This window comes from Eschscholzia californica, unplaced genomic scaffold, assembly GCF_041429995.1.
Source record: "Eschscholzia californica isolate CP2 unplaced genomic scaffold, dmEscCali1.0.p SCAF_3, whole genome shotgun sequence".
NCBI lineage: Eukaryota > Viridiplantae > Streptophyta > Magnoliopsida > Ranunculales > Papaveraceae > Eschscholzia > Eschscholzia californica.
Window position 1 is genome coordinate 39,267,173 of NW_028238420.1, and position 23,055 is coordinate 39,290,227.

Here is a 23,055-nt window from a genome sequence, read left to right on the forward strand (position 1 = left end):
TTATAAATCTCGCAAACTAGATTTGCAGATGCAAACTGAATTTTAAATTCGGGAATTTGGCTAAAACTCCCTAAGAAATTATGACTTTGGTTAAAAAAGATTCATCAAAGTTTTTTAGGCTTCACCTCCCTGGTGGAAATTATGTAATTTTCTATTTCAGTGAAAAGACCAACCTAACCCTAGTCTAAGAAAATACCTTGCAAACACCTTGCACTGCCTTGCAAAGCCTTGCAAACACCTTGCAAAGCCTTGCAAACACCTTGGATAACCTTGCAAACACCTTGCACTGTATTGCAGAGCCTTGCGAACACCTAGCATGACTTTTGCAAACACCTTGCATAATCTTGCAGATCCTTCCAAAGCTTGCAAACACCTTGCAGAGCCTTGCAAACACCTTGCATGGTTTTAACAAACACCTTACATGGTTTTTACAAACACCTTGGATAGCCTTGCAAACACCTTGCACTGCCTTGCAAACACCTTGCAGAGCCTTGCAAACACTTTGCAGAGCCTTGCGAACACCTTGCATGACTTTTGCAAACACTTTGCATAACCTTGCAAACACCTTGCAATGCGCTTGCAGTGCCTTGCGAGTAACTTGTTGAACCTTGCAAATGGTTTGCAAATTAGTTTTTGAATTGATTTAATATGAAATTTGTTACAAATTGTTATATTAACAGAATGTTTTACCAAAAAACTAGCTAAATATCTCAACAATTCATAGTTGTCATTTTATCAACTCTAGCACCATCCTTTTACATTTCTTCAAAAAACTTCCATGAAATTCTTAATTTGAACATAAGCACCTATCATCATTGTTCAAGAGGAAGCATTTCTCAAAAGAATTTCATCAAACAACTTTAGAGCTATTTCAACCAATCCAAATTTTGTATAACCAACTAACATTGCATTCCAAACAACAACAATTTTTTCAAGCATTTTATCAAACACATTCCTTGCACCAACTATACTTCCATAACTTTCATATAAATTCAACAAATAAGTTTGAACATAAACATCAAAAATAACAAAACATCAAAACTAACATAGCAAAAAATTTACTTCAACCCTAAAGATTCGAAACTTGGAAATTGAACTTTCTCTCTCTATAATTTTTCACCAAAACTAACTCAAACCCTCCAAATCATCTTCTAACAACAAGTAAGAGATTCAATCACAAAAACCTAAAATAGATTGACAATCTAAACATAAGGAGATCGACCCTATAGAATCAGCTCGGAGAATCCACCAATTTCTCACATTCGTTTTTTTCATGAGTAGAAAAAAAAACTTCCTAATTTATGAAAAAATTGATTTTTTTGGTATTTTTCGTCACACAAAGGGTATTTTTGACCCTGAAAATGAGAGTGCCTACAAAATTGTCCTTCAAGAACATTTTGAAAAGTTATATGGGGCCTAGCTCTTTAAAAAGATGAGATGTCTTTTTAACAAAAAAAAAACAAAAAGTTGGGCCTTCCGCCCAATTTCAATTCATCTAATCACATAAACTAATTTTACTAGAAGATGTCGAAGTCTGAAGTAACGTGACTGAAAACTCGTACTAAAATGAGTAAGTTCATTCACTTATTTTGAGAATTTTCTCTAGGTACTACTAAATTTTAGTTTCTCTTTTTTGTTTTTAAATTTACAAGTACTAATTGGATTTTTTCTAAACAAAAGCATCTACTAACCTACAAAAACATTAGTTGCTTATCATCCTGAATAAACTATTTTATTCTTTAAGGGAAAATTTAGAAAAAAGAGAACAAATATTTCTCGTTTAATGCATGTACAATTTCGTTTTTCTAGCACGTAAAGCGACGAATACCCATCGTTGTGTTCGTGCAATGTTGTAGCTAACATATTAAGCTCGCCAGAAAGGAACTCCGAGATATTGGATGGTTCCACAGTCAAGCATAAATGTGGTTTAAGTTAATGTAAAGCTAAACCTTGCAAAAGCTTGACAGGCATATCCTCTTGAAAAATAGTGGTGTCCATTTAGGAACTCGGATAGAGGTGTTGCATGACTAGCTTTATTAGGTGTATGGGAGAATGCGGAATTTCTAAAGCTAATAGTTGTTATCCATAAATTTCGTAAGAGGGATTGGGCAAAAGGTCCAAAACCAACCCAACAATGTATATCAGGTTCACTGCAGATAAAGAATGAGGGGCAGGTCCAACAAGTCAGGTTGGGGGTGGAATTTCCGAAACACCCTTCTTCTTTTCGAAATTTACGAAACGGTCGTCGAAAAATTCTGAAAGATAATCTGACACGCCTCCCATCAGACTGTGTACTTTCTATAAATTTACAAAATTGCCACCGAAAAATTCCCTGGAAATGCGAAATTTTTTGAAAAATAGTCTGACGCACCTGACATCAAACCTTGTACTTTCCACAAATTTACAGAATTGCCATTACAAAATTTACCAACTTGCCATTTTCGTTCTATTTTCCAGATTTATTTCTTATTTCTTATTTCTTTTTTATTTTCTCCCACACATATTTCTCTCTCCAATCTTTTTAAATTTCTCTCTCCAATCTCAACAAATTTTGTTCTTTTTTCCAGATTTATTTCTTATCTTTTTGCAATCTCAACAAATTTCTTCATTTTTGGTAGTTTTTCATTGATTTGTACAAGGAAATTTTCTTGTGTACCGGAAATTATTTAATGTACTGGCCATTTTTTGGATATGTACTACATATTTTTGTACTGGGAATTTTCTTGTGTAACGGGAATTGTTCTGTGTGCTGGCCATTTGGTTATGTACTAGACATTTTTGTTCTGGGAATTTTCTTGTGTAGAGGGAATTGTTCTATGTACAAGCCATTTGGTTATGTACTAGATATTTTTGTAGTGGAAATTTTCTTGTGTACCGGGAATTGTTCTGTGTACTTGCCATTTGGTTATGTACTAGACATTTTTGTACTAGGATCTTTCTTGTGCACCGGGAATTTTTTTGTGTACTGGCCATTTGGTTCAGTATTTGACACTTTTGAACTGGGAATTTTCTTCTGTAGTGGAAATGGTTCTGTGCACTGGCCATTTGGTTATGTACTTTGATGTTTTTAGAGATGAAGAAGATAAAATGTGATACAAATAAGAATGATGAAGAAGAAAAATAAGAACATAAAACTTTTAGAGAGAGAAAGACAGAAAACTTTGATGTTTTTAGAGATTGAAAGAGATGAGGAAGATAAACTGTGAAACAAAATAAGAATGATGAACATCCAAAAATAAGAACATAAAACTTTTAGAGAGAGAAAGAACAAAAAATTTATATTTTTAGAGATTGAAAGAGCTGAAGAAGATAAAATGTGAAACAAAATAAGAATGATGAAGAAGATTTTTGGATGTATAAATAAGAAGAAAAAGGAGTTGAAACAAAATATAATGGGCGGGGTCCAAAAAAATTGGTTGAAATTTCGTCAAAAAATGGCGTCATTTTTGAATTTTCAAAAAATCTGAATGTTTCTCTGACATTACGCCATGTACGGGGAATTAATTGCTTCGCTGTCGTCCGCCAGATTGTCAGAAAACACAAAAATTTCCCGTGGAGGGGTAAATTCGGGATAAATAAAATAAAAATCAAAAAAGTGTGAGCTGTCCTAACAATTTGGACTGAGTTCTCATTGTTTTTTTTTGGCTGGGGGTAATGCTTATTTACCCTCCATTTTTTGGGCCTCTCATTCAAAAATCCATTTCGTAACCGTCGATGTTTCTACCATATCCCAAATTCAGTATATTCCGAATTTATATATAATTTTAATATTTTCATTCATTAACAAGACCCACCCCTAGAAATTTTGTTACACATAATTCTGAGATTTTAGTCATTTGAGCCAAAATAATATTTGAAGTATGTAAGAAAAACAATAAATATTTTATTATTATTAATTCAAGTCAAAATATTTATTAAGATTAAACAACTTTTTTGAATAATTTTTTTATTTTAAATTTAAATGTATAACTTTTTTTTTTTTCTTACATGTTAGTAAAACTATATATTTTTTAAAAATTACTTTTTTCAAATAAGTTGTTTAATCAAAATATTTATTAAGATTAAACAACTTATTTGATGTTAGTAAAACTTATATTTTTGAAAATCAAGATTTTTCTAACAAGATTCACATTTAATGCCTTTATTGTAGAAAACAACTAGAAAAAACAAATTTTTTTAACAATTTCGCGAACTCGATTTGGAGATGCAAACTGAATTTTAAATCTCACAAATTCAGTTTTCCAGATGTAAAATGAGAGAATCTTGCGAATTGGGTTTGAAAAGTTCGCAAATTGATTCACGAAATCCGAAAACACGGTTTGCAAACACGATCAAACCCCAAACTGCAAAAAGCAAAAATCCAACAAAAAACATCAAAAATCCGCCACAAAGAACAACAAAATCCTAATTTCTATGGTACTAATAATATTACAAGGAAATAAATAAAAATTCTAAATATTTCTACTTCCTTTCTCTATAAAAATTAGTAACTATAAGTCTATAAAACACGATTTGCAAACACGATCAAACCCAAAACTGCAAAAAGCAAAAATGCAACAAAAAAACATCAAAAATCCGCCACAAAGAACAACAAAATCCTAATATTACAAGGAAATAAAGAAGAAGAAGAAGAAGAAAATCCTAATATTACAAGGAAATAAAGAAGAAGAAGAAGAAGAAGAAGAAGAAGAAGAAGAAGAAGAAGAAGAAGAAGGAAGAAGAAGAAGAAGAAGGAGGAGGAGGAGGAGGAGGAGGAGGAGGAGGAGGAGGAGGAGGAGGAGGAGGAGGAGGAGGAGGAGGAGGAGGAGGAGGAGGAGGAGGAGGAGGAGGAGGAGGAGGAGGAGGAGAGGTCACCGCAACATATAATAAACATGACACTTTTAGGTGTCGTTTGACAAACAAAATTAGAAGAACTTTTGCTTCTAGTAGAAGTACTTTTGCTTTAATAAAGTTAAAAAAATATAGAACGTGTGATTGACAAAATAGTTATTTATAAGTAAAAAAGTTAAAAAGTTAGTTTGACAACATTATTTACTTTTCTATTTTTTCTTTCCCCATAGAGATAATTTATTTTAAGTTTACTCATACGATTTCCTGATGACTATTATGGCAAAGGTGGCGGTGGTGGTAATAATGGTGGTGGTTGAGGCGTGGTGGAGGAGGAAATATGGCGGTGGTGGTGTTAATATGGTGCTAGTGGTCATGCGGATATAGTGGTGGAAATATGGCGATGATGGTAGTGATGGAGGTATGATGGTGGTGGTAGTGGTGGAGGAGGTATTGTGTTGGTGGTTGAGGTGTGGCGGTGGAGATGAAAGTATGATGGTTGATTTGAGGTGTTGTGGTTTTGTGGTGGTGGTGGTGGAAATGCGGTGGTGGATGTGTGGTGGTGGAGGCTTGGTAATGATAGTGGTGGAGACATAGTGATGATGGTAGTGGTAGTGAAGGCTTAGAGACGATGGTGGTGGTGGTGGTGGTGGTGGTGGTGGAGACATGGTGATGGTTGTAGTGGTGGTGGAAGCTTGGTGATGATTGTAGTGATCGTGGAGGTACATTCGTGGTATTTGAAGTGTTATGGTGTGGATATGGTGTGGTGTCGGTAATGGAGGTGTGGTGGCGGTGTGGCGGAGGTGTGGAGTGGTGGTGGTGGATGTGGGCCTGTGATGGTGGTTGAGGTATGGTGGTAGTGGTGTAAATTGTCTTGTGGTGAAGCTAGCAGAGGTAGACAAGAAACAAAATAGTCAAGTAATATTCGTGTATGTGTTGGACATAAGTAACTTAACTTTGAAGTCAAAAGTAAAAAATTTTGAACTTTAAAAGGAAGTCAAATTTTAACTTAAATAAAGTCAGAAATTTTCACGTTGCCAAATTAATTTTTTACTTTTCTACTTAAATGTGCGAAAAAATAACTTATTTTAGTACTCCTATTGAATGACAATTTATACCAAAAAAGAGGAATAAATGTGTTATGGTTTTTTTTTTGATAATTATGTATTATGGTTTGACTTGCAAGATTTGTGATATTGAGGATATCCGGTGATTTGGAGGAATATTGGATTTATACCAAAAAAGAGGAATAAATGTAGATTGGATGGCTAAGGATTTGCCCCCAAGACGTGTGTTTGTCCACCCACGTTGAGACAGCATGCCGGCAAAGAAAGTTCTATGCGCGCCCACTTCATTGTTGTAGGCGCACCCCCCACCCATAAAATCCTTTCGAGATACGGCTGTATGGGGGCGTCATTAATAGTAAATAGGAGTGTTTATAGACAATGACGGCAAATGACGGTCTCCTTTTTCTTCCACGCGGTGGTTAACCAAACCAGATGGACCCACAAAAGTTTAACGAACAACTAACCTCATAATCTAGTCAGCCACCACACGCCATCTCACTGTTACCAGAATCAACCTCGGCGGTGGGTCGTTAATGTGTTCATCTTAAAGGGTAATTTTGTCAAGTACTAAGTCAACTTTGTCGATCTTAAAAACCAAATACCTTTGACTTTAAGGGTTAATTTTAATTTGACCCCCAATTTGTGGGCAACTCGAAAGTTTGACCACTTTTCTTTTTCAATGCTCCACATTTAGCCTCTAAGACCATGTTTCCGTTAGTGTTGGTTAGTCAACTCTAACCCTCAATTTTTTCTTTCCTTTTTACTCTATATGGAAAATAGTTCTTTTTCTGTGCTTTCTTTCTTACTCACTGGATTAGGTCCCTGATAATGACTGATTGTCATTTCTGACGACCTTCAACCATTTTTTGCCAATCTCTCTCTTCATCTTCCTCTCACCACCATCATCATCATCATCGTCATTGTTTTCTCTTCCTCTCTGAAAATTTAGATCTAAAACTTCAACAGAAACCCAGATTTAGATCTAAAACTTCAACAAAAACTCAGATTTGAAGTTTTAGCGTTTCGAATCGAAGCATCAACTAAAGCTTAAGATTTGAAGTTTCGGGGAGAGAGAAAGAGAGGAGATGGTGATAGTGGCGAGGAAGATGAAGAGATTGAATTTTTTTTTTTTTTTTTTTTTTTGCAGTTAAGGCACCAAAAATGAAAATCGACACCTTATCGAGTGAGTAAGAATGAAAGAAGATAGAAAAGGAATGACTTTTAAAATAGGGGTGAACTTGACCAACAATTACTAATCCAAAATATGTGAATTGAGGGCCTGATTGGAACGTTGGACAGATATGGAGGGTGAAATTGGAACCAATCAGGCACTTTTAATTCATTTATTATTTTAAAAAAACATTTTTTTTTTTTTGTATTTTTAATTTTTAATTCTGTTTGGTTGTTGAAGAACTTCGTCAAGATGCTTTAATGGCAATTCTTATGAATTTGTCACCTCTAATAAAATTTCTCTAGAACAAAGTCGTTGAGGATTCAGCTCGATTTTTATTAGGGGTTTTGTTTTGTAACAATTATTAGGGAGGTTTGAAGCTCAGAAGGCTCCTTTGTAGCTTGTTTTGTGCCCTAATAATTAATTTCACATGGAGGAATCACAGGAAGTAGTAGAAGAATTGTTTGAGATTGTGATGGAAATTATTGAATTTCCCGAATGTCGGAACACTTCTAAGAAGATGTATAGCGATCTTCTGAGAAGGGTTAAGGTATTAAGCCCTCTTTTTGAAGAATTGAAGGACATTGAGATAAATCTTAATGAAGAAGAAATTAGGGTTTTCTTGTCCTTGAAAGCTGCTTTAGCATCAGCAAGACAACTTCTAAGGTCTATTAATGAAGGCAGCAAGATCTATCAGGTAATCTCTCTTTCTCTCTCTCTTTCAAATTTATATGCAATTATAAATCAAAATTTTAATAGTTTGCTAATTGAATGAGAAAACAAGAGTATGTGAACCTTCATTTAGCTAAATTATATGATTATGAGATCAAATGATGGAGAAATCCTTGTGACAATGTATTTAAGCAAGCTTCCTAATTTGCAGGCTTTACAAAGAGAAAATATTGTAACAAAGTTTCATGAGGTGACTGGACAAATTGAGGAAGCATTAACCGAAATTTCGTACGATAAACTAAATTTATCCGAAGAAGTTCAAGAACAGGTAATCTTATAAGCATTAGTTTGCATAACCTCAGTACCTTATAAATTACGTGTATTTGCCGCTTTCCTTCATTCAATTACTTCATTCGTTATTATTATGCTTACCGTATATCGTGACATGTGATTACATTTCCTTAAAAGAATAGCTTAAGATAAACTTTATACGTTTTGAGCAAATAATGAGGTACAACTCTTGCATTGTTCAGATTGAACTTGTCCATGCTCAGTTTAAGAGAGCAAAAGAAAGAATGGACGCACCCGAGTCACAGCTTTTCAAGGATTTGTACTCGGTAAAAAACGATAAAGATCCTGACTCATCCATCCTAAGAAGACTTTCAGAGAAGCTGCACCTTAAGACCATTAATGATCTAAAGAAAGAATCTGTTGCTTTGCATGAAATGCTTATCTCTAGTGATGGAGGTTTGGGAGATCGGCTCGAAGATATGTTAACTTTACTTAAGAAGTTAACTGATTTTATACTCGCCGAAAACACAGGAGACGATGCTGTTGAAAATGAAGCAGTCTTGGTGAGGAGCAGATCGCCAGTCATTCCAGATGATTTTCGCTGCCCAGTATCACTGGAATTGATGAAAGATCCCGTCATCATCTCAACTGGACAGGTTGTCTTTTGTTGGCCTTTAACCTTTACTTATTAACTCTTTGACCATCCAACTCAAGACCAGTTGGCAATGAGTGCAGAGGCCTAATATATTATGGTCTTGGTTACTCGAGTACCCTTGGTCCATGTCGGACTATTCTTGCATGTCCCCTCGTGCGTGAGGTTCTTTACCCTAACAAGTGTACTTTTCAGTTGGGTGACGTGGAGGACGTGTAATCGTTTGGCCTAGCTCTAAAACCATGTTAAGGGATCCACTTCAAAACCAATTGGCTATGAGCCGAGTGGCCCTAGATATTATATTCTTGGTCATGAGAGTGTGCTTTATCTATGTGGGACTATTCTCATACTACTTTTAGATTGTCCATAATCCTCCATCGATTTATTTCAGACTTATGAAAGAATCTGTATCCAAAAATGGCTAGACGCTGGGCGAAAGACATGTCCCAAGACACAGCAAACTCTGCTACATACAACACTTACACCTAACTACGTTTTGAAAGGTTTAATTGTTCAGTGGTGTGAAAATAATGGGATCGAACTACCAACAAATGAAGGGAGTGGTAAAAAGAAAACATCAAGTAGTTCAGGTTCAGATTGTGATCAATCAGCTATAGTTACATTATTACAGAAATTATCAGATGGTAACCTAGAAGAGAAAAGAGCAGCTGCTGGTGAGTTTAGATTGCTGGCGAAAAGGAATGCTGATAACAGGATATGCATTGGAGAGGCAGGAGCTATTCCGCTTCTTGTAGAATTATTAGCCTCGGCTGATCCTCGAACTCGAGAACATGCGGTTACTTCACTTCTCAATCTTTCCATAAACGAGACAAACAAAGGACGTATAGTGAATGCAGGAGCAATACCCGATATAGTCGATGTGCTTAAGAATGGAAGCATTGAAGCCAGGGAAAATGCAGCTGCAACTCTTTTCAGCTTGTCTGTCATCGATGAGTATAAAGTGGCGATAGGGGCAGCCGGAGCTATCCCGGCTCTTATAGACCTCCTTTGGCAAGGGAGCCCACGAGGGAAAAAGGATGCAGCAACTGCAATTTTTAACCTTTCGATCTATCAGGGAAATAAAGTTAGGGCTTTGAGGGCCGGTATTCTGGTGCCACTGATGAAGTTGCTGATGGATGATTGTGGTGGAATAATGGACGAAGCACTTGGTATTCTGGCTATTCTTGCAACCCATCATGAAGGGAAAGCAGCGATAAGTCAGGCTGAACCAATCCCTGTTTTGATTGAGGTACTGAAGACTGGATCAATACGTAATAGAGAGAACGCTACGTCCATTTTGTGGTCGTTATGCTCCGGTGATTTACAGAGTCTGAAAAAGTTGAAAGAGCTTGGAGCAGAAGAGGCATTAAAAGAATTATCAGAGAATGGTACTGATCGAGCTAAGAGGAAAGCAGGACATCTTCTTGAGTTCATTCATCGGACAACAGATCCTGATATGGGTAGCGACAGCGCATGAATTACAGAGGCAATGAATTAAGAAAGGCCCTTTACGAGTTTCGTGATCTACCAATATTTGAATTCAAAGATGGATCCTCGGGTAGGAAGGTGTTTTTGTAGTAATCCATAAAAAATGAAAAGGGGAAATTTTTGTCCAAGTAGTGCAAAAGAATCAACTCCTCTGGCATTTGAGCTAAGATGAAAATGGGTAATTAGCACTACAGTCTTAGCAACAAACTGCATCTGCTGATAATCTGCTTTGTCCATTCTTGTATGTATCACACTGGTATTTATCATTTTTTCGATTTTGTTTTCATTTCAAAAAAGTTATCCTTTTCCGCTAAATTTAATTCTGTAATACATTTCATTGTACATATACTAATTTCAGTGTTAATGTTTTCCATTTTCGTTTCTATTTCGAAACAATTCGCTAATTCAGCGACGTTCTGTCACAAAGTTAAACATTTTGCTTAGAAACAGCAGTTACAACACTGTTTTTTCTGCTATACCACTTTCTATTGAAGTTGGGGTGTACAGATTTCATTGACAACCTTTATAATAACTAGAAAAGTCCACCCCTTCCATAATTTACCAAATAATTACCAATTCAAACTTCAGAAACAAACAAATGATACATTCATTATATAACAAACCATTCAAAAAAAAAGATTAATGGTGTGTTTGGATGACGGAATCATGAATCGCGGATTCATGAGTCCTTGGGATTCATGATTCCACGGATTCATGAATCCAAGTGATATTTTTTGGTTTGTTTGGCAACTAATAAGAATCCTATGATTTATTATTGTTTAAGTATTTTTTTTTCACGAAAATCTTTTTTCTCCCACCGTTTTTTCTTTCGAGAAAAACACGGTCTCTATCAATGTTTTTCGAGAGAAAAAACAATTTTTCGATAAAAAACGGATATGGAAGAAAAACGGTTTTTAAGGGAAATCTGTTTTCTGGAAAAAAAAAATTGGATTTTCGAAACAAAACTTATTTAGGGAAGAATCGAATTTCCGAGGAAAAAATGGTTGTCCGAAAAATCAGATTTTGGGAAAAAAAAATGATTTTTGGGGAAAAAAAAAGATTTTTGAAAAATAAAAATATTTTTGAAATTTAAAATAATTATTTTGTAGAAGGAATTATTTTTTCGTTGATTTTAAGTTTGAAATTCTGATTTATTAATCCAAAATCTTAGCAAATCCCAGGTGGTAGGGTGAGATTTTGGTCCAATACAAATTTTAGAATTAGGAATCCTTAGGATTCAAGAGTCCTAAGATTCTTGGTAGCCAAACAGATCAAGGATTCATGATTCCTACCAAATCTCACATCTGATAGGAATCCTACTTAGGAATCCTGCAACCAAACACACCATAAATAACATATGTTTTCCCCTTGTAAGTGAATTTGTCGATCTACTCCTTTCCACATGAATCAAGACCAATCCAAGAAACAGCTGAAAAATAAACGAAAAGAGGCGATGAAAGCACCTCAGAAAACAATTCACAATAGAAGAACCTCTGGAGGACTTCCCATTTATGCCTCTTATCGCACCAAAATACACCCTTGACTAGTTCGAATTTCCCGACATTTCAGTCAATGTCCCAAAACATGAAACTACGAGTTCTGATGACCAATGACACATAGTATGTTTTAAGCACACAAGAAGTTGCTCTGTGACTAAATGGCCTTCGATCCTTTAACCCATTTTCTCAAGGAATGGTTCAATCACGGTATGACCGTTCACCATTTTAGTTGTTCCAACAATCAAGTCATACGCCATTCCTTCCTGCAAATAACAAGTGGATTAAACAGCGTTCCTACAGCATTAGAAGAAAGAACCCAGAAACAATAATACCAGTTTGTTAGTCTGCTAGTAATCAGTTATGCCCAGATATTTAACATATTATCAAAACTCATTTAATAACAATAAAAGTATGTAACATTAGCTCCCGTTCTGATATAATCAAATGTAAATATTTCTATCTATAAAGGGTAAGATCAATTTTTTGCAGATTGAGAGGAAAGAATTTGTTATCTTGGGCTTCAGAAATGGTCTCTGAGGTATACCTAGATTGACGATTTACATTGGAGAAGTGAATCATACAGGTTAATAGTGCAAGAGAGACTAGGCAAGTGAAGGTGTTTTCTTTCAATACATACTCATGGTAATTCTCTCTATCTGGTTTACTGTATGTTGAAAATAATCAAAGAATGTAATGCAGAAACAGAAACCTATTTTTAACAAAAGACTTGTGTTTCTCCATATGGAACACATAGTATACCTGAGCACTGAGAAAACGAAGAGCAGATATCTCTGCATATGTTACACCTCCGACAAAGACAACCAGTACGAGAGATCGCCTTCCATCAGCGACCCTGTCAAAATGAGTACAAAAATGTCAGAGAACATAGACAGCGTCATAAAAACGTTAAACGGTAAACCTCAAACTTCTAGGAACATTTTAACTGAGTCTTAAATTAAATCCAGTCATAATAAATTCTCAACGTGCTTGAATTTTGGGTGAAAAGTAAGTTAGAGGAATTGACTAAGTTGCGTAATGAAAAGTAACAGAGGCATACTTGTCAAGATGCGTTGCCGCGCCCGGAAGAGAGTCAAATGATGGACTGCTTGAATATCCTCCCTAGACATAAAGGATGATGCAGGAAAGATTATGAATAAATAGCAAGATGAAAGAGAGAAATAAACTAGAAGTGCGAACGAGTTAGGCGGTTGATGCAGCAACAAGAGTAAGAACTCACTCTCTTCGATTCAGAATGTGGTCCAGGCAACAGCTTTAGGATCTCTTCAATAGGACGCCTGAAGGTCAATTTATCACATTATGATCATACTTTAAAACCTAGCTATGTCAAAATGAATCAAATGGTGCCTAAAAGATGACAAGTTATTCTCTGCTAACAGCAAGTTCTTTTATTATAATTTCTCTTCTAGAAATATTAACATGTAAGTAAGTGAAGAGACATGACATGTCACACATGGCAACTAAGAACGTTTACCAAGTGAAGAGACTTGACAAGGATAAGTTCTTATCCTTGTAGTGCTCTCAGAAGAAAGACATTAACGAACATATTCTCGCTGTAATCCAATAGCACATACTCCAGGGAGCAATCAGACTTTTTAATTCGTGGCATGTATAAATATTGTTATACTAGTTTCAGGAGCAAAACAACATTTTTTTGCAACAAAAGTTACTATATAAAATATTATTTTTCGGTCAAATCCTTCAAAAGGGGTAAAGAATAGCCTCACCATCCAGATCTAACAGCATGCTGGACAAGCCGAATGCTAAGAGGTGCATATCCAGAGAAGACATATGCAATATCATTGGGGCTGTAAAGGAATCACCACAAATTTTAGCAACAAGTAAAAAAATCAGATAGATCATAAAGAGCGGAAGCTGGTAAGTGAGATATTTCTATTCATGGCTCAGTTATATTACCAAGACTAAGTATACGATAAAGAAACAAACTACATGGAAACATGAGACATAATGGCTTCATGCCTTCATGTATGGATCCTATAGTGTCTTAAATTCTATACTGGTGTGTATTTGTCAACAGAGTAGTTTTACAACAACCACATCCCAAATCTCTAGAACACTGTCTATAAATAGCTCTAACTAGGCAGTATGAATAACGAATCTTGCTGGATGTCAGTATAGCATTGATCATAAGATTCTGTTTCAATCACTTCTTTTATTGACAAAAGAGACAGGTCAACAAGAACTAGTCAACATTGAGTCTGAGTAACATTTTGAGTATAGGGGTCTATTTCCAACTCTGCATGTAATCCACAACATAGATTGTTACGTCTAGTGTTGGGAAACTCCCGTGGTTCCTGACTTCCCCACTACTGCTACCTTAAGACTTTCTCATCCAACGTAAAAAGTGATCACATTAGGAAGCATTAATACTTTGCAGTGTCGATATCTTCAACGACAAGTTGCAATGCCCGCTTGATCGTCGGCCAGTTTCCTTTGAACTCCTGAGAGGAAACATAGTTATTTGTATCATTAAGAATTAACACCACAACACTGTTATTATACAATCCCAGAAATGGCAATTTGAGTAGCTAAAAAGTAACTAACACATCAAACCAAACGTCAAGTCGGATGCACTTACTTGTTTCTTGAAAAGTCCAGCTTTTTCCAAATTGTTCAGAGTAGCCATGTGTTCAAATCCGTAACTGTGGAGGAATTCTCTCCTAAATAAAAAAAATTGAGAAATTAATAGTAAAGAAGGACATGGTGAAGAAATACAACTTTTCCTAAATTCATTTATCAATAATCCGTAGGTTAAAGAACAGAAACATACAAAATAAAGGAGATTTATAAATACTGGATCTTACCTCAAATAGTCAAAGTTTTTCTTCGGTAACCCTGAATTTGTAATGGAAAATAAGACAAGAAGACGTAGAACATTGACAATTGGCTCCTGCTTGTGGATCATTTCTTCAATGTAATCGTAACATCTGACCCATTTGATCATTTATAAAGTCATAATATATTCTGGTAAACATATATCTAATAATTAAGTGCAGCCACATATATGAAGGTAGAAAATTACCGAAGTGCCAACTTATTTGATCTAAAAAGTGTGCACTTCCAGGAATTGTTTAAACAAATAGGTATTAAAACTCAGTGAGTCTATGATGGAGTACCTTAAACGATATAATCGCCAATATAGAAAAATGAGATATATAGTCTCCTAATAACTATTCATGGTTTGAGGAAAACAATCTGGTAATTGTCATGAGATCCACAAAACTATTTAGGAAAATATGTACCCCTACTCTGTTTATGCACCGCAATAGTTCTGTACTACTTAGTTAACAACCACTATATAACTGTAAAATTGTAGAAAAATGTCTCATCTAGATACCATACTACTGTTCTTGTCAGTCCATTCAAGAGATTAGTACTCAGAACTATGACCGCAGCTCAAACATGTTAAGCATTATATTGAGTTATAATTCAAATCGCTACTCACATGTCGTAACTTTCAGCCTCCACAATTGTGTGCTCCATGTCAAGTTTTCCAGCAAATGACGACTTTGAAGTAAACGTAGACAAATGCTGAGCAAGATTGATGTGTCTCTGAAGCAATAATGAGTAGAAAGAGAGAATTAACTATTAGAACATAATCATTTAGAAGAAAACCATAAATGTAATTATGTAAGTGAACATACTTACAGTTATCTCTGGTAACGAGTTAAGTTTCTTTACGAAGTCCTTCAGTTCAGAGACTGACTGGCTCTGAAAAGTTAAACGCCACTCAATCAGATGTTATCGGTAAAGCCAATATAGAAGCACCTAAATCGTGTATCTAAGACACAATGGAGACTTTTGTATGAACAGTTTTGCAATTTAACTAAGAACTAGGAAAATTTACACACGAGGTCTAGCTTTTGACCGCTAGACGGCATGCAACTAAGATCTAGCCTCTTTTGCATTTGGAACTATAGCTATCAAATGAGTACCTAGAGAAAATTTGTCTGACAGAAAAATAGGATAATGGCACCAACTTTTAAGTCAGAAACAAATGAAGTTGCAAGTGATGTTCCATTAACTTACAGTAGTTTGCATGTCTGTATAATCCTGCTTCATAGATGTCGCTTTTTGTCGGAGAACCTGTATTCAGAGGAAGTCGGTATGTTAACATATCAAATTCAGTTAAGAGGCATAAAAAAACGTGATCAGACTTCTTCTATCAATACAAAATAAAAGTCGCAATGAACTAAAAGAGTTTAACTGAAGAAAGAGCAAGGAATATATGTTAAATAAGTTGCCTCGAATCATAGAATAACCTGAACAACAACTTCAAAGTTGAGATCACGAGTCTCCTTAAATAGCTTATCACTGAAGTCAAGTTAAGAAAAGGGTTAGTTGTAAATTGTAATACCATTGCTCAAGTAATTCATAGATACATTATCTATCATCCATAAAAGTCCTGTCTCTACTACAATTATTCCTTGAGTTGGATTCCAACGCGATAAAGGTTTCAAGTAAATTAGAAAGGAAAAAGCAGATCAGTTTACCTAGAATTAAGTGGAACCTTCATCTTTTTTCCTTCTTGTTGGGATCCCATGATGGATGAATCTAGCTCAACAGAACCATTATTTATATGGAGAAGCTGCATTAAACCAAAAGAAAACTCATTACAATATATTGTCTCAAGCATGTATTATAACTAGCATGTTTGTCTCGTTTCAAGGAACAAGGCACCATAATGATGTAAAATACATATGTTTTCTGTGTTAAAATGTTTGATGATCCCTAAGAGAAGGTATATCTAATATCAATCAGAATTATCATGAGGGATGCATTTACTTTTCTGCTAATAGAAAAAGGGTCCATAAATATTAGATGTTATGAAAAGAAGAGAACAATAACCAATATATTCAAACAACACAATGCAAATTGTCTCGGAAGCGTACTCAGTTCCGTCATACTGATTGTACAACATATTCTTCAGAAAGGACAGAATCACATTCCTATATTTGCATAACATACCTCATCCAGTAGGCCTTCATATGTTAATTGGGTACACATAGGTGTAACCATGTCTACCTGCAAACAATATGAAAATGACATTACAAATTAGAATTGCACAACTCTCATGAGCTAGATATCTTACTCACTTAGTTATAACTAGATAAAGTAGTCAAAACAGTAAATCCACGGTTGGAACTTATAAGCAATAAGCAAATATAGTTCAAGGAACAACAGTCCCCCAAAGAGTTTTTTCTGTTTGCATTTTTTCTTGTTTAATTCTTGGAGGTGCAAACACCAAGTTTCTCATTTCTCTTTCCACTTCTCAACTACGTCCATGACAGGTTATATGTAGGTTACTACAACGCAATCACATGTTAGACGTTCAACTAACCTACGGTAGCATGCACAGTGCAAATGCTTCCCTCTAGCATACCAAAGTCAAATAAAATGAAGTACAATAGAATAACACAAAGCCAATATATTGAATTTTTCATTTATCTATTGTTGCAAAATCGAGTTCCGTAATAAATTATTCAGACCAGTTGTCATCCTTTGCTATGTAATGCTGCAGAATTACAAGTTTCAAATTGTCAAACTAGTAAGATTTATCAGAATAGATTCTGTCATTCTGACTGGTGGGTGCAGGCAGGAGAATAAAAGTAATATTTGGTGCCACGTTGCAGAAGATCTATGACATGAAATCTGTTAACTAGTTCAAGGTCACTTTTAGTTAATGGAATAAAACAACTACCTCTCTATCAAGAAGGATGAGCGTATTTATTTCTGATGCTCCCACCTGATGTATTAAAATAAAAGCAACTTATCAGTAGCGATTGAAAATCACGTAAACCAATAAAGATACACAATCTTTAAGACTTTTATTCTACGAAGAACTCATATTTACATCTGATGCGCTGACTGGCTCTTCTACTTGCATACGGCTTAGTATATCTGCAATCCGTGTTGATGCCTTGCCTTTAGCCCTCACGTTTGGGATCAGTCCAAATGAAAACTAGAAATCAAAAAAGATGAATTATTGTAAGTAAGAAGTATAGAGATAGGATTCCAAGTGTTAGAATTATCCTGAGTATGAGAATCTCCAAGGTATTTTATTACTTGAGAACCATGTGTAGCATTTTCACTTCTATAGTATTTTCGGATACAAACAACACATACCTCAAGTTTATGAATTGATTTTGCAATATGCCAAAGAGAACTTGTATCCCCGTCAACCAGATATTCCTATCTTGCATAAAGAACATAAGGATGCATATTAGAAGCTAAAACACATTTGGTGTTAGAGCGGAATAAAACGTAACATATTTGGTGTTACCCTGTAAGCAAGGTCAAGTTCAAAAGAAAGCACATCCTCATCCAACGGAATAATATATAAAGGGTATTCCCCGACAGTAAGCAAGTGATGAATTTTTTCCTCCTCGAAAATCTGTAATAACAAACAAGATGCATGAGTTAAAAGGCCAAAAGAAGGTCCCAAACGGCTACATGGTAGTGAGATTTCGAGAGCCCAATACATATAGCAAGATCCCTTTACAAGTAACCAATGATTTCATTGGAACACCAAAATGAGACTACTCGGTAGCCACTGGAATATTATCTCCCCTCACTACATTCATAATAAGATAATTTCTTCTAGATAAGGGTAGGTAGAACAAATTAAATCCTAGTATAGCTCACCTTTTCGCAGGCAACTGTTCTTCGAGGAACAAAGTAAACAAAATACTCCCTTTGAAGTACTTTCGAAATGTCATGTTGAATATGAGCCGAAATTTGCTTCACCAAATTAAGCTGTGATCGAACGAGGTAAATTACTTTGGTACATTCTGTTTGAACTGGTTCAGAAGATAAATGCCGTAATTCTACACCATATTCCTATTCAAAACCAAAAAAACAAGACACATAATAATTTTAGGGCAAATTTGGATGTTTGGAGATAATTAAAACCAATCAAAGTAGTAGAATTACCTTAAGAAGTGATGTTTGAAGGATCAAAGCGAGTGATCCACTGAGTTTCTGATCAACAATCAAACACTTCTTTCCACGAATCTAAAGAAGATTAAACAAGTCAAATTAATCAAATTCAAGAGCATTCAAATTCAAGAAACAAGAGTTTATATGTTAACTTACGTTTTTAAGGATGGTAATAAGATCTTTCTGAGATTGTTCTCTAGATTCATGAAGAAAAATTAAGCAATTCAGAAAGAAATTGATGAAAATTTTGATCAAATTCAATTCAGGTAAATAAATTAAGAGACAATTTGATGAAAAGATTACCTAAGAGAAGTGAGATTAAGAGGAGCATTATCCAAATTCGGAATCTGAGACATTGAAATTGAAGAGAGAGAAAGTAAAAGAATTACTCTCCTGATAGGGCTAATATCTGGAGTGCCCTAGAGCGGGAAAACCTGATGAAGAAAAGGCGGGGTTTGATCAGGTGACCGCGGGGATCTCCGAATTGTGAGAACTATCGTGTATTCGTCGAAACGATAGAAAGATATTTCTGAATAGTAAAGAAGAAGCAGTTGGAGATTAATATTTCTCTTGTGTATCGATAACAATGTGGGTCAAAGTATTTATAGACTAATGAAATACAATTAGGGTAAATCTAGGATAAAGATTACAAATATATGATGTTTATCTAAATACAATATCGAAACTTCTGGAACATTGAGACCGGCGGGACCGGTCTCTCTTTGTCGACCTGGTTGGTCGGTCCGGGTTATATGGATCGGGTGGCCGATCCATATACATAACCCTAATACTCCCCCTCAAGTTGGAGCAGGAATGTCAATGATGCCCAACTTGCCAATAGTAGATTTGAAAGCTTCTGCACCTAGTGGCTTCGTAAGTATGTCAACGAGTTGTTCCGAGGAGGGAGTAAATGTTGGAGAGATCAAGTTGTTTTTAATCTTCTCACGTACCAGATGACAGTCGATCTCTATGTGTTTGGTTCGTTCATGGAATACTGGATTTTCGGCAATGTGAATAGCCGCACGATTGTCACAGTGGACCGGCATGGGAGAAGAGTGATCAATCCCCAGATCGGAGAGAAGAGATTTGAGCCATTGAAGCTCACAAGTGAGAGTGGTCATGGCCCGATATTCAGCTTCCGCGGAAGATCGAGCAATGGTGTGTTGTTTCTTGGATTTCCAAGAAAGTGGACTCGATCCAAGCATTGTGAGATAGCCAGTGGTGGATCGTCTGGTTGTGGGACAACCAACCTAGTCAGAATCACAAAAACCAGAGATTAGGAGAGGACTAGTCAAAGAAAGTAGGATACCTTTTCCAATGGAACCTTTGAGATATCGCAGGACTCGGTGTGCAGCATCCATGTGTGAGGAATGCGGATCTTGCATGAATTGACTAAGACTGTTAACCGCGAAAGTGATGTCCGGGCGAGTCACGGTGAGATAAATGAGGCGGCCTATAAGGCGACGATATACTGTAGGATCCTCCAGAGGTTGACCATCTGTTGTAGTGAGTTTGGACTTTTGATCCATAGGAAAAGGAGAAATTTTGGAAGCTGTGAGTCCAGAGTCCTTGAGAATATCAACAATGTACTTGCGTTGACATAAGAATATACCTTTCGAAGAACGGGATACCTCAATACCCAAAAAGTATTGAAGACGGCCAAGATCTTTGAGGGAGAGAGCAGAGCGAAGGAAGGACTTGAGGGAAGATATGGCCAAATTGTTATTCCCTGTGATTATGATGTCGTCGACATAAACCAAGACATATATTGATGTGGAACCTTTGCGATATGTAAAGAGAGAGTAGTCGGAGAGGGATTGAATGAAATCTCGTTTCAGCAGTACGGAAGAAATTTAGAGAACCACTGGCGAGATGCTTGCTTTAGACCATAAAGGGATTTTTTAAGACGACATACACGTGTCTCCCCCTGAGGTTAAAAGCCAGGTGGTAATTTCATAAAAACTTCTTCGTATAAATCACCTTGGAGAAATGCGTTGTTGACATCTAATTGGTGAAGAGACCAACCTTTGACTGCGGCAATGGACAGAAGAACCCTGACTGTTACCAACTTCGCGACAGGGGCAAAGGTGTCAGTGTAGTCAAGTGCTTCGACTTGAGTATGGCCTTTGGCAACGAGACGCGCCTTGTAGCGTTCAATGGAACTGTTAGCATTGAATTTGATTTTGTAAACCCATTTGCATCCAAAGGGTTTCTTTCCAACTGGAAGATGAGTTAAGGTCCAAGTATTGTTTGATTCAAGGGCCTTGATTTCTGTGGCCATGGCCTCCCTCCAATGAGGGGAAGTCATAGCCTCCTTGAAGGAAGTGGGTTCTTTATGGGAAAGGACCGATGTGAGGAATATCTTATGGTCCTTATAGAAAGGTGCAACTGATAGATAATCCGTGAGAGGATAAGGAGTGTTGGACCGAGAATTAGAATGTGGCAAGGAGATATTGTTACAATCGTAATCTGCCAGATGAGGTGGAGGGCGTCGATCACGTGTCGGACGCTGATTATGAGGAGGAAGAGTGCCCATATTCAGAGTGGAAGGGTCGGAAGCCAGTGGGCCAATCAAATCCGATGCGGGCGCCTCTGCCGAAGTAGGCGGGACGGTGTCGGGTCGCTGTTTGGTGAGATCATCGTCCTGTTGAAGGATACCTGGAGCAGGCGGTGCCGACAGAGACTGGAGATGGGCCTGACCAGGGGTGTTCGTGGAAGGGGGTGTCTGCAGAGGCCGAACAGATCCATGGCTAAGCATTCCAGGAGGTGCCTGCAGAGGGCGAATGGGTGCTTGGTCAGGGGTTGTTGTAGCTGAACCCGAGGGCGCCTGGAAAGGCCTGTCACTGGACGGTGTAGATGAAGTAGTCGTCCGTGGGGGAAAGATAAACGAATCGTTGTCCGGAATGGACACGAACGGGTGAGGAAGAGACTTGAGATTAGTGAAGTAAGTAGAGACGTCGAATCCGTCTTGTTTCATTGAAGAGATTGCACGTTTGAGTTGAAAGATTTTTGGTGCATTTGTTTGATGGAATCTATCATAAAGATTCGTCCAAATTTCAGCAGCAGATTCATCATATAAGATGGATTGACGAAGATCAGGAGAAACCGAGTTGACTAACCAACTGGACACGAGATCATTACATCTCTCCCATGCATGTGATTCAAAGGGAGTTGTCGGTTTAGAGATTAAACCATCGACAAACTCGAATTTGTCTTTGGCTCTTAAAGCCATTCTCATTCCTCTTGACCAGGAGGCATAGTTATCTCCGGAAAGAAGAGGTGTGATCAATATAGTAGTAGGTGAATCACTATGATGAATATCATAGATTGCAGAAGAATATGGAGGAGTGCCTGGAGTGTAATCCGTGCCTGATTCAGTAGGTGTAGACATGATGAATAAAGAGAAAGATAGAAATCGTTTGTAGATTAGAAAAAAAAAATGAGTGGCTCTTATTCCATGTGAGAACTATCGTTTAGATAGTTCGAGTATTAGTCGAACGATAGAAAGATATTTCTGAATAGTAAAGAAGAAGCAGTTGGAGATTAATATTTCTCTTGTGTATTGATAACAATGTGGGTTACAGGTATTTATAGACTAATGAAATACAATTAGGGTAAATCTAGGATAAAGATTACAAGTATATGATGTTTATCTAAATACAATATGAAAACTTTTGGAACATTGAGACCGGCGGGACCGGTATCTCTTGGTCGACCGGGTTGGTCGGTCCGGGTTATATGGATCGGGTGGCCGATCCATATACATAACCCTAATAAGAATGTCGAAGTTTTTAGCATCCGATTTTTCTTTGTTTGAAACCAAACAGACCCTTAACTTTAGAGAATCGACTACGATGTACGTTAGTCGTTACAAGGCATTGATACATCATGTAGATGTGATACGCACGATAACCGCCTAATTTAAACCATGAATGAAAGAGGCCTAAAGCCCGATAAATTTATCACATAATTAACTTTATTTTGACCTAAATTACATGAGATAAATCTTGATGGGAAACTGATTGCACCGAGACTCGATCCCACAACCTCATGTGCTTAAGAGGGATGTCCAACCGCTACACAAAAGGGAGGTGGACACCTAGCCCCTGATTTGGATGAACGGAAGGGCCTTTGTTTGTTTCGTCATCAGTTGGGCTTGTGTCTGTACCAACTATATCGGGAAAAATGATGCAGAACAAGAAAATCCAGACATACTCTAGACATACATCCTATTTTTACGAGCGGACACTTGGATTGACTTTAACTCGGTCATTACTTTGACCAAGTTAAGGTGTCACTAACACTCACCGTCCGACCACCATCTTCATTGGTTGAAAATCGCCCGACAATGGGACCTCCATCACCACCACTAAACACCAGCACCTTCATCAGCGATCTCTCCCCCTCTAT

The 23,055-nt window shown here is 36.7% G+C and overlaps 2 protein-coding genes across 2 annotated transcripts; one reads left to right on the top strand and one right to left on the bottom strand.

Annotated features, from left to right (window-relative positions):
• Positions 1 to 6,702: 6,702 nt before the first annotated feature.
• LOC147550166 (U-box domain-containing protein 14-like) lies at positions 6,703 to 10,551 on the top strand. Its single transcript, XM_086665059.1, has 4 exons — positions 6,703 to 7,762; positions 7,949 to 8,065; positions 8,271 to 8,684; positions 9,072 to 10,551. The coding sequence occupies exons 1-4, from the start codon at positions 7,496 to 7,498 to the stop codon at positions 10,155 to 10,157; spliced, it is 1,884 nt and encodes a 627-aa protein (XP_086521185.1). The 5' UTR covers positions 6,703 to 7,495; the 3' UTR covers positions 10,158 to 10,551.
• Positions 10,552 to 11,539: 988 nt separating this feature from the next.
• On the bottom strand, positions 11,540 to 22,272 carry LOC147550167 (vacuolar protein-sorting-associated protein 33 homolog). Its single transcript, XM_086665060.1, has 23 exons — positions 22,113 to 22,272; positions 18,949 to 19,138; positions 18,802 to 18,841; positions 18,640 to 18,720; positions 18,352 to 18,546; positions 17,990 to 18,100; positions 17,833 to 17,898; positions 17,561 to 17,668; positions 17,408 to 17,452; positions 16,675 to 16,731; positions 16,200 to 16,294; positions 15,969 to 16,020; positions 15,736 to 15,792; positions 15,355 to 15,417; positions 15,152 to 15,258; positions 14,511 to 14,633; positions 14,285 to 14,366; positions 14,077 to 14,147; positions 13,413 to 13,493; positions 12,905 to 12,962; positions 12,725 to 12,786; positions 12,427 to 12,520; positions 11,540 to 11,930 (listed from the first exon to the last, which is right to left on the bottom strand). The coding sequence occupies exons 2-23, from the start codon at positions 18,999 to 19,001 to the stop codon at positions 11,841 to 11,843; spliced, it is 1,791 nt and encodes a 596-aa protein (XP_086521186.1). The 5' UTR covers positions 19,002 to 19,138; positions 22,113 to 22,272; the 3' UTR covers positions 11,540 to 11,840.
• Positions 22,273 to 23,055: the final 783 nt, after the last annotated feature.